Genomic DNA, 12,092 nt, shown 5'->3' with positions numbered 1-12,092 from the left:
CTAGAGTCATCGGTTCTGAAGCTCCTACCGTTTTGATCAGTGTTTCTATTTCTCTTGATCTTGCCAACTATCCATCAGATTGCATCTTAAAGCATCTTTAAGACAAATAGAAAAGGCATAAATGCCTTCCCTATAGGGAATCATGTACCCTTATGATTAACAGCTTTAATGTATTCAGTAGACACTATCTTTTACTGCCTATTATATATTCAATGCTTTGCTTGCTTTAACTCTGTAAATGGTTCAGGTATATGTTGTTTGAAAGATGTTTATGTGTTTGTTGTGTAGTTTGTGCAGTAGTATTGCAAAATGTTTCTACATGAATAATGGCAAGAAGTGCTACCTCATTCTTCTGGAAAGTATATTTAAATGTTTCCGGTGAGATAATTGACATGCCATGCCATGTAAGTTAATTCTGTTAATTTTGGCTATTAAGTAGGCATTAATAGGCTTCAGAATGAACAGTCCCTATATAGGTCAAATTTTCATTCTGTCTGAGGACATGACAAGATGGCATATCTGAATATATGGTTTAAGGGCAGCGGGAGTCATGCTGCATTCATCATGTTTGCGGGGCATTACTTTTGTTCTTTTAACTTAGTCTTAGACTTCTGGTATGCATTACTATAAGCAGCATACATTTTATTCTAAATAAAGGAAAACTGTTAATACTAGTAAGTATTCCAAATAAGAAATTGACAGAAGACTGGGAAGGAAATTCCATCTGTGCTCTGAGTTTAAGTCATTGTAATCTGTTAGTGCTGCAGAGCAATGAACACTAATCTCATCCTAAAATTAGCCCTAGTGTGTTCATCTTTTCTCCCTCCTATCCTTTCTCTTTCCTATGCCATAGGGGCTGGGGAGTAGATTTACATACAAGTGGATGTAATCTTCCTCATACCCTTGAATAATGAAAAACAGGGATCTCAAAGAGATCACTTCTCCTTGCCTTTCAAGGTATGTTGCATCTGAAGAACTTCTGCATAGTGGAAGTGTGGTTTTGTTTTGTTTGGATTCCTCTGCACTCATGGACAGGGAGCCAGAATCTGCTCCCAGCAAACGAAACATTGTGCTAATGGCTTCCAGCCCAACATACAGCAAGAAGAGAAAAACATTATGGGGAATACACTTTCTTGTGTGACGGCAGTCTAAGTGAAAAAGGGATAGAAATTACAGGGACTATAAATAGAACTCAGGGCAGTTGTGGAACAAATCTTTCCATATAACTACAAGAAAAATCAAATGACACTAAATTAAAAAGAAGAGTGAGAAGGCAAAACATGGAATGCCACAAAAATATTATGTAGCCCTTCGTGAAAAGGGGGTGCTTCCTGGGTTCCAGAAGAATGATAGGGATATTACCCATCTTACCATTTTGAGCTATAATAATCAGGAGTAGTTTGGAGATTTATTTCACTTTACTTCTGAAAGTGCTTCTTTGACAATCTAGTACAAAGTTTTTGTTCCTTGACTTTTTTTTCCCCCCCAGATGGGTGTTCTACACTATTTGGAAGACGAGAACTGAAGTGTGAAAATCAAGATACTCTAACCGTGTGCTGCATGGAGCCATTATAGGCTTGCTGCGTGCTGCATATTGACATCTTGAACCTTTAAATTATATGCTGTAGATGATCTTGAAACTTAGTCATGCCCTTGATTGTGAATTCCTTAAATGTTTTTTATTATTATTTTAATTTAAAAGCAAATAGAAAATGTATATTTTGATGCGCTGGGGTGTTATTTTTGAAAGTCAACTTAAAAGATGAATTTGCAGCAAAACTGTAGCTGCTGAATGCACTGAACCTTTAGAATGTGATCCTTTTTATTTTATTTTTTGTAGATCTTCTTCACCAACTGATTAAAAAGAGACATCTTTAGCATTTAATTCCTGAGGGTGGTCCATGATTTTTTTCTCTCCGGATATTAACTCGCTTATAGGTTATGGTGCTTTTAAAGGATGGTGGGCTTCTCTTAAGTGATCACAGTGCTTCGATTACAGAAAATGTGAAGTACTTAACTGATTTGAAGGAGTACCCTTTGTCCTTAGTTATAAAGGGAAAGAGTGAATTTGAGATTTTATTTGTTTACGCCTTAATTTTATTCATTGTGCTTCTGTAGTCTCTTCAGTAGACAAAACTCAGACCTGTCACCACTTAGAATTACTTAGCCCTGTGACATTTATTACTTTGATTTTAATAGGGATTAACGGTAGGTTATAGAAGCATTTTCAGCACCATAACTTAGAAAATTAAAGCCTCTTTTCATTCCCACCACAATGTGAGATGTTGAAATGTATAATGAGGCTTCGAGTAGGCTGATGCTCGTTAGCTTTATGGCAGAATGTTATGTCCAGAGAGAATGAAAGTTGCATAAAAGGGAAGGCAAGAGAAAAAGTGATTTAGAGCTTTGTGTATTCATATTTTATGAATGTTTAGAGACAAATGCATTCACTTCACTAAGTTAAACTCTGATCATATGGATTCAGGTGTCCACATTGACACTAATTCAAGATTAGACCCAAACATTGTATTCACTGGTCAGTCACAATTCCAGTAGAAGGAAGATTCCATTATTTTTGTGGGCTTTTTTGCATGAAAAAAAAAATCTTCCTTTCACTATTTCTGCACATTATCTGAAATTATATTTTTGTAAAAGTTTGCTATTTGCTAATTGCCAACTTTATTCTAAACAGAATATTTAAAAGATCCCACCTTGAAGGAGGTAAGAAGTCCCTTTGGTATGTCTCTCAAAAAGAATAAAAAATTCTTTGTGCCCCTCTGAGGATTCCACATCATGGACCAAACTGAGATTATATTTAAACATGCAGGTTTCCTGTACTGTAGTTTGAGGCAAAGTGGTTCCCTGCCCATTAATAATAAATTTAGATTGTCAAAAAATTAGATTTCCAATTATTACACTCTGAAGGAGCATTCCAATTAAGGTGTTCTGTCATATGCGTCAAAACTTCTAGTGAACTCTTAGGAGTCTCTGTAGAAATCTAAAATTAAATTATATTAGAACACTTGCAAAAGATTCCCTTTGCTCTTTACTTGGTTTATATTTTCGCAGGTAAGATTATGCTAGTAGAGAGACCTCTTCAACTTGGAAAGCTAAGGGAAGTACTTTGTATTCCCTGTTTTAATTTACTGCTTTAAGGAATTGCAAGCAGCATTACTTAATTTATGCACCTGGGGCCAAATCACTCCTTGATTTACAGCCTGTGCAGTCCTGTCAACTCTTGAAAGAATAGAGTCTCTTTCCAGGAAAGTGAAAAGAACTCTCTTCTGGTCCCTAGGCATTCTTGGCAGTGTCACATCCAGAGCGCAGAATATCATAGCGATCATGCTGCTAGACCCTCGACAATTGTAACTGTGTGTTTGTGGCTGAAGGTTGAAGTCAGTGGGATCATGTATGGAGTGAAAATTCAGGCCCTGATCCTGCAAACACATGTGCTTAACTTCATATGCATAATTAGTACTGTTGGCTTGATTGTGATTACTCATGGAAGTAATGTTAAGTGTGCAGGATTGAGGCTTAAAAAGATAGCCCACGTCTTAGTGTCGAGTGGTTCTAGACACCCCTGCCCCCATGCTTGTGAATTAGAACATGATCTAATACAATTAATACATTTTTAGCACCAAGATGATTGCTTCAGTTTGCATAGGTACATGGAATTAGAACTGTTCGAGAGGAGAAATATGCCATGAAATCTGTCCATGGAATGTTCAATGTGGCGGAGGAATCCTAAATTGGTGGGTGTTGGGGAGGTGAAAGGAAGCGTTGTTTTGAAAGTTGATCAATACATAACAACCGCTTCCCAGTTTTTCTCTTATGCTGATATTGTTGAAAAGAGGGAGGAGAGTGTTACCATTTTGTTTTGGAATATTTTTATGTAGACTTTCTTAAATCAATATATGTAGTGGGAAACAAACTGGCAAACACCAAACACTGCTGTTTTCTTTACATTACTACTTGTTTAAAGCATTGTCCTTCATTATTTATTTGTTACTGCTATAGCGTAAACTTAAATAAAACCAGCTTCGTGTGACTTTCAGATGAAACTTGCAATAGTTGAACAACGCTTTACATTTAATGCCAGTTGGGACATAGTTCCGAGTGCCTCACTACACATGGAAACAGACACTGAAAAAAAGCCTTTGCACTATTGCACTAACTGCTGCTTCCACCAAGAAATGTGATTAAGAATTTTAAAACTTGATTGGTAGTAATTTGTGCTGAAAGGAGACTTCTGGCATTGTATGTACTGCATGAGTGCAGTGCACATGTTAAAATAAAGGTACACTCTCGTTCTCTGCATGACTGAATTGTTAAATTCACTTGTGGATTCCTATATTCGGTATTAAGGTCTATACAGTGGTCTAATGTAGTGACCATCAACATGTCTCCATTCTTTTCCAGTTCCCACCCTGTATAGATGCTCCATATTGTTGAGCTTTGTGTCCTTTTTTGTTGAGACACTATGGTTTTTCCTGCCTCACGTGATCAGTAATTTTAAAGGGCTTTTTTACATCATCCAAGAATGTGCTGGGTACTTTATTGTGACATAGAAAAAAGAGGTCTCTGTCCTGAACAGCTTACAGTAAAATTTCCAGCCTTCCCTGTGATGAGGGAACAAACACAACAAAACGGTCAAAACAGTGGGAGACAGTGGGCTTCAACAATACAACATGTATGGTAACTTGGTATAGGCAATGGTGTGTGCTCAAATGCATTTATTTCTACACATGTAATGTTAACTCTTTGTAGGAAAAATTGCAGAAGTAAGTATCCGGGAGGGGGATTTCAAGGAAATCGATGGTGGGTATGTATGCTGGGTTTGCAAAATGTCTTTAGAAGGGCATTCTATACATGTGGAAATGTAGTGAAAAATGCTGTGATGGGAGCATCAGAAGGAAAGGAGACATCAAGAATATCAAAGTTTGAAGCAGTAGGAGATAAGGGCGGAGTTAGTGTGGAAGACCTTACACAAGAGAACAAGCTTAAACCTGTTGACTAGGGATGTCATAAGAATATAAGAATGGCCATAATGGGTCAGGCCAAAGGTCCATCTAGCCCAGTATTCTGTCTTCCAATAGTGGCAAATACTGGATGTCACAGAGGTAGCGAACCCAACAGATAATCATCAAGTGTGATCCCTCTCCTGTCATACATTTCCAGCCTCTGACAAACAGGCTAAAACGTGTAGTCCACTACATGATTAACCGATAAGACTGGCCTTATCGGTTAATCTTGTTGACTACATACACTCCCTCCACAGTGCTTTCTCTATATCTGGGTTGGTTGGTTGACAGCAATATAGTGGCTAAACAGTTTATGTTGTACAACAGAAAGGAAAGAGGGAATTTCCTGAAATGACTTAATTGTTTGTGTCTTGGGCTACTCTCTGTTTCTTAGTCTTTGAAACTTATTTATTTTTTTGTTAATTTAAGCAGTATCTGGATGATCTTTGCATATACAATGCAGTTATGAAATGTTCTGCTTCAACTCCACTCCAATATGGTTTTCTTCAAATCCTTTTTCCTTCCTTTAATGGATTCCACTTGATTCCTGCACAGGAGTGGGATCAGAATCAGACCTTCTCCATGCACAGTCTAGGAAAATGAAAACAGAAAAAAAGATTTCTACATGTAATCTATGGAGCAATCTATTGTCACAAATTTTGGTGACTCCACACATTTAGGGTAATACTAGTCATTTAATAGTTGCCATTACATGATGGAAAACAAAGTTGTATAGTAGTATTTTTTATAAATATTATATCCCTCTCAGATATTTTTTTTATTAACCTGCCTGTCTGCCAGAGTTTAAATCAAAGGACTTTTTAAGGGAAGCAAGCGGGAAAGACCAAACAATGTCTCTCTATTCCTTAGGAAACCATAAGGAAGTTTTTATATTGGGGAATATCCTCAACTTGGCTCCATCTTCCGAAAGCCAAGTCTAGGATCAAAGAGGATCCTGAAACTTGATAATGACAACTTTGGGAAAGAGGCATTAATAGGCATTCCTGGAGATGCGAGAGAGAGGGAGGAGGGCATGCTGTGAGCAGGAGAATATGCTTCCTGTAGCCTGAGATTGAGTTAGCTGGACTGAGAGCAACTTGTATGTTTCAAGGAAAGAGAAAGGTATAGGAAAGGGGGAATATGCATATAGGAGGTCGTGTAAACTATGGAACTTTGGATAAAAATAAAAACAATGCTTTTTTCTGACAGCTATTTTTAGTCACTAATCAGTCACTGTCCTAGACTCCTGGAGGAAAAGACAAGTGCTGAACTCCCTGGGTCTGCTGGGTTTACAAGGTGGGGAAATGGGAGAAGAGGACTGCAAGTCAGGATATGTCTACACTGCAGAGTTTTTCTGGAAAAATGGCCATTTTAGGGGAGAAATTAAACTTGCATCCACACTGCAATTGCGCTCTTTCGACAAAAAGTCAAAAGAATGGAAAAGTTTTTCTGACAGCGGCAAACCTCTTTCTACGAGAGAGAAGCCTTTTTCTGAAAGAGCTCTTTTGGAAAAAGGCATGTGTGAATGAGGAAGAGGGGTGTTTTTTGTTTTTGAAAGGAGAGGCCTCCAGGAAAAAGCACAGGTGTCCTATTGGCCACTCCATCCATAGTAATCGCACATGTGAGAGAGCAGCCACATTGATGGGATGCTATTTTTCAAAAAAGCAGATTGCTTTTTGGATGTGCTTTTGCTGTGTGGACACACTCTTTCTAAAGAGATCTCTTCCAGAAGAGCTTTCAAAATAAGCCTGTGGTCTAGGCGTAGCCTCAGAGAGGTAAGTGAGGAGTGCTTGGAGTACAGGTTCAAAGTGAGGTGCCAGGAGCCAGGCCTGTCACCTGAGTGGTGTGTTAGAGGGATTTAAAAGGGGTTAAGGCACAGCTCACTAGGTACCTGCAATATATGTACAGAGCCGTTTTTCCCTGCAATATGTTATGTACTAGTAAACCAGGAATTTCAGAGCTGTCCAGTAATCTTTATAGTAATCATGTAGAACCCTGTTGCAAAACTGTTGTGTAGTTCATGTGAGCAGAGAAGCCCAGATACTTATTCAGTGCAAATTCAATTTTCCCTGTGGTATTGAAAGTAATCTTACCATATTAGTAGTATGACTCCACTGGACAGGTAGGAAGGGTGCCTCCTGCAAAGATCTGTTGTCATAAGAGCCTCTTTTGCTTTTTTTTAAACAGATGAAGAATCTCTGGTGGAATTGAAATTGCAGTACCTCAGACTGTCCTAAATAATAGAGAAATGGTAGCAGTACTTCCATTTAAAAACAGGAAGTGGTCTGTCCATGGATAATCACGTGTGCTTACATATAGAACTGTAACATGATCCAGTCATTCAACAAGTAACTCTTTCCATAAAACTAAATTCAGTTCACAAGTTGGGATAGGAAATACATATACAGGACTGGACAATGACAAAGACATGGTAAATGTATGAGAAGAGAACTAAACTAGATGGAACATGGATTATAAAAGCTGGGTAATGTTCTTTAAAGTACAATCCTGCATTGGCAGATGGAAGCGAAGACTTAGCCAAATTAGCGATGAAAGAGGCCTAGCCACTTTTAGGTTGGGCACCCAAGAATAGCAGTCACTTTTGAAAAGCTTTGCTATGAAAACCCCTGAGCAATAGTGATTCTGTAAGGTTTCGATTCAGAGGTGTATCAAGAGAGTTTGGATATTGTGCAAAATGTTTCTAAATTTATTTTTATTTTGTAGACTACTAGAAATACGATGAGAGCTAACTCGTAAGATTTACAGCACTTTTTGGTTTTGTGTGATTATAGCGAGGACAGCCTTTCTTGGTATTTCTTGTCTCTGTTAAGAGAAAATGTTGTACCCTTAAATACAAATACATCTTGTCAACTGCAACAACAGTCTCACCCCTCTGTAAACCTGTCCAGTTCTGAAACTTCCTCCAGTTGTTTTTGTAAGTTTTGGTACCTGTCCATTGAATTTCTGATATATAAGATATATACTGATGATATATTTTGACCAAAGTCATCCTCAATACAAATTTCAAAATACTGATACTGGCAGGATCAAAATGTACAGACACAATCTTGAGAATTCAACTAAGTGTTATTGGGAAGCTTGGTCATTGATTCTCCATTTGAATCAATCAAATCAGACAAGAGAGACTGATGGTGTTTGCGGACATTTCAAACAGCCTTAAACAGCTATACTTTGACTATGATAGCAACAAATACGTGTTTTGGTCTGCTCTTCCACTTAAGTAGACAAAGATTCTTTACTTCACAGGCACATTTGATTTTGAAGAAGCTGAAGAAATTGATTTTTTTTTTCAATTTTTTGAAAGGCACAGGAGTACTTTCTATCTTGCTATTTAATGAACCTTGAAAATGTTCGTTTTATTTAGAAACACTCATAAACAGATGTTTAATTACCTATTTTCAGTATTGATCAGTAGCCTTCATGTTATGTTTGAGCAACCTTTCAGGGAGTTTAACAATATGGAGATTAAAAATTAATATTGAGCCAGCTTCATGTCAAGCGCCTCTGATATGTTCTGCCCACCTGTCAGATGTTCTAAACCACAAGGATGGCAGACTGGTCCCACTGAATGTTTTACCTGGGGTTTCAGCTGAGCTAGGATTTTGCCTACAGTATAGATAAAGAAAACTACAACGCGTTTTTTTTACCCCAATTTCAAGCGGTGATTAGCTCACCTGTGAAAAATCACAGCTTTCTTAACTACTCTTCAGGTATCTGCTCGTGAGCCATTCACCTCTCTCCAGCCATCAACGATGCCTTCCTCTTCCTTTCACGTTTTAGACGGTAAGTTTTTTATCTCTTCTCGACACACAAAAAGAACCTTGCTTAGTCTCCATTTTAACTTCCTTAGATTACTTAAAAACAAGTAGTCTAGCACCACATTAGAGACTAACCAAACATACAGATGGTATCATCAGCTTTCGTGGGTACAACCCATTTCTTCAGATGAATGGAGTTATTAAAAGTCCAGTTCCAAAATAAATTGGGGGGGGGGGGGGGAGGGAGAGAAGGAAGGGAAGGCATTTCTTAAAACTGAAATATCCACCCGAAGAAGTGAAAAAATAGATTGACAGAGCCAGAAAAGTTCCCAGACATGAACTACTTCAGGACAGGCCAAAAAGAAAACCCAACAGAATTCCATTTGTCAATTTAAACTTCTCCAATACATTATGAACAATGTACAACCTATCTTGGAAAATGAACCCTCGCCCTCACAGGCCTTGGGGGGGAAAGGCCAGACCTCACCTACAGTAAACCCCCTAACCTCAAACAAATTCTTTCCAGTAACCTCACAGCACTCCGTCATAATCATCCAGGGATGCACCCTTGCTATCAGCTTTGGTGCCAACTCTACCCACACATCTACACAAGTGATTTCATCACTGGACCTCACCACATCAGAGGCTTATTTAACTGCACATCCACTAATGTGACCTATGCCAGCAATGCCCCACTGCAATTTATATTGGCCAAACTGGACAGTCTCTATGGGAAAAAATTAACGGACACAAATTAGATATCCAAAAAGGGGAAACACAGAAACTTGTTGGAGAGCACTTTAATCTGCCTGGGCACTCGTTAGTGGATCTCTGCATTGAGTCACTGTGTTGTTAAAGGCCAATTCCGCAAGCCAAATACATAGGGAAGTATTGGAACTTCATTTACAGGTTTGGAACCCATCATAAAGGTATGAATAAAGACATACCTGGCTAGTGCACTACCTTCTACATCCTAATGACTTTAACCAAACAATGGGTACTTAAGAACAATTTGTACTTTCTCTCTCTCTCAGCTTCATATAACATGAACACTCTAATTCACTATTTTTCCCCTTCCTTCTCCCTCCACCATCTCCTATTTATTTTGGAACTGGACTTTTAATAATTCCATTCATCTGAAGAAGTGAATTGTACTCACACAAGCTCATGACACCATATACATGTTTTGTTAGTCTATAAAAGTGCTGCCAGACTATTTGTTGTTTAAGTTTTTCCAGTCACAGACTAAGTTTTTCCAGTTCAGACTGGCTACCCCTCTGAAGCTTTTCTTAGAATAGTTAAACATGTACATGCACAGTGACAATCAAGCTGAATATTTCTAGTGTCAAAAAGCTTTGAGGGTTACAGAAGTTGGAAAGAAGTGCAAACCAATTTTGTTTGATTAAAAACTTTCCCCTCCTTCCTTTTCTCTTTCCCTTAGTCCCAAATAATAACAAAGACCCCCACCCCCCGACTTTCTACCCCTTCCGTGAAGTTAACGTCACATTTAATAAAAAAGACCACCTACATCACTGACATGAGATACATTTATGATTTTCTCAAAGGTTGCTCGTAGGCTACATCTAGACTGGCATGATTTTCTGCAAATGCTTTTAACGGAAAAGTTTTTCTGTTAAAAGCATTTGCGGAAAAGAGCATCTAGATTGGCATGGACGCTTTTCCGCAAAAGCACTTTTTGCGGAAAAGCGTCCGTGCCAATCTAGACACAGTTTTGTGCAAGAAAGCCCCAATCGCCGCTTTCGCCATCGGGGCTTTTTTGCGCAAAACAGTTTTCAGCTGTCTACACTGGCCCTTTTGCACAAAAGCATTTCCGGAAAAGGGCTTTTGCCCGAATGGGAACATCAAAGCATTTGCGCAAGAAGCACTGATTTTGGACAGTAGAACGTCAGTGCTTTTGCACAAAATCAAGTGGCCAGTGTAGACAGCTGGCAAGTCTAGATGCAGCCATCGGGTTTGAATATGAACGTATGCTTTTGTAGGATGGTCTTGTTTTTTTTTTTAAACACTTTATTACAGATAGAAATGTTAACTATAAAGGTAACATCAAGGAGGGGAGCTATCACATTGCAAGAATGGGTTTACCAAGATAATTAAATAGTTAACTCTTTAATGTTTGGTTCTATGGGTTTTCTTTGCTTTAAGGAAAGCAAACATTTGGTCTTCATTATTCAATTCTATGGGGGTTGGTAGGTTGGTTTCAGGTCCCCTGCACCTACCATGAAAATTTCAGCAATTAAGTGGCATTTAAATCCTTCCAAGCTGCTGCTGTTTGTAGCTCTTCTACCCCACATAGTTATTTCAGTAGCAATAAAGCTGTGACATGCATAAACAACAGCTAGACCTAGCTAAGTCAAAGTCTCTTGCTGAGTCTCACTGGGACTTTGCCTATACTTCTGCCAGGTGTGGGCCGTGAAAAAACAGCCATTTGACTGACACAAGTTTGATTGAGGAAAAGCACCAGTGAGGACAGAGCAACGCTGATAGGTGATAACTCTTCTGCCACCACAGCTATGGGGGAGGGATTAATTATGGTGGCAAGAAAGCTCTCTCCTGCCGGCAAAGAGAGTCTACATGGCACACTTTTCATGTGGCACAATTGCGGTGGTAAAGGTGTGCTGCTGGCAGGTCCATCATGTAGACGTTGCCTTCATCTCTTGCTGCCATGGTGTAAGTGTTAAGGATAGTCTAAATTTTTGCATATGAAAACCACAGCTGAATTCTTTTGCTTTTGAGTTGAAGAGGAGGAAAGTAGTTCTGATTAAGGGAAAGACATGATGATGTAATGTACAGAGCAGATTGTACAGAGCAGATGAGTCAGGCTCCTGATGCTCAGAGCAGGTCTAGATGACACATTGCTGAAGGAAACTGGGAAACTTAGCGTCCAATCCCGATTAGCTCACCTACTTTTGCTATCAATGGGAGAACTAGGTTGGAACAGTGGGAGATTCCCCAAACTAATGAAGTGTAGGCAGGGACCAGGTTTCCCAAACATGTTTAAAAGTTTTTGCATAGATGGGTCAGCAAGTAGCATTGGATACTGAACAGCAGTGGTTCACAACATGTGGTCTGTGGACCCCTGGTGTTCCATGACCAGACTGTAGGGAGGTCCGTGGAAAGTTCAAGAAAGGAAAAACAAGGATCATGCCCACCGTGGAACTTTCTGCCAGGCGATTCTCAGCCGGGGTTTGCCGGTGTGTCTCTCACTCAGGATCTTGATACTCCAGGAGGCACCATCCATCCTCCTGCCATCAGCTATGCTGCCGTTTACACC

The 12,092-nt window shown here is 39.1% G+C and overlaps 1 protein-coding gene across 1 annotated transcript in view; it reads left to right on the top strand.

The window, feature by feature from the left end:
• SMS (spermine synthase) overlaps positions 1–4,317 on the top strand; it is a 66,663-nt gene extending 62,346 nt beyond the window's left edge. The window contains exon 11 of the mRNA XM_075913321.1: positions 1,490–4,317. Within this exon, the coding sequence (XP_075769436.1) occupies positions 1,490–1,532 (43 nt within the window). The 3' untranslated portion in view covers positions 1,533–4,317. The remainder of the gene's footprint in view (positions 1–1,489) is intronic.
• The last annotated feature ends 7,775 nt before the right edge of the window (positions 4,318–12,092 follow it).

This window comes from Pelodiscus sinensis, chromosome 1 (assembly GCF_049634645.1).
Source record: "Pelodiscus sinensis isolate JC-2024 chromosome 1, ASM4963464v1, whole genome shotgun sequence".
NCBI lineage: Eukaryota > Metazoa > Chordata > Testudines > Trionychidae > Pelodiscus > Pelodiscus sinensis.
The sequence above is the reverse complement of the archived record's forward strand: the minus strand, read 5'-3'. Positions and strand labels throughout refer to the sequence as shown.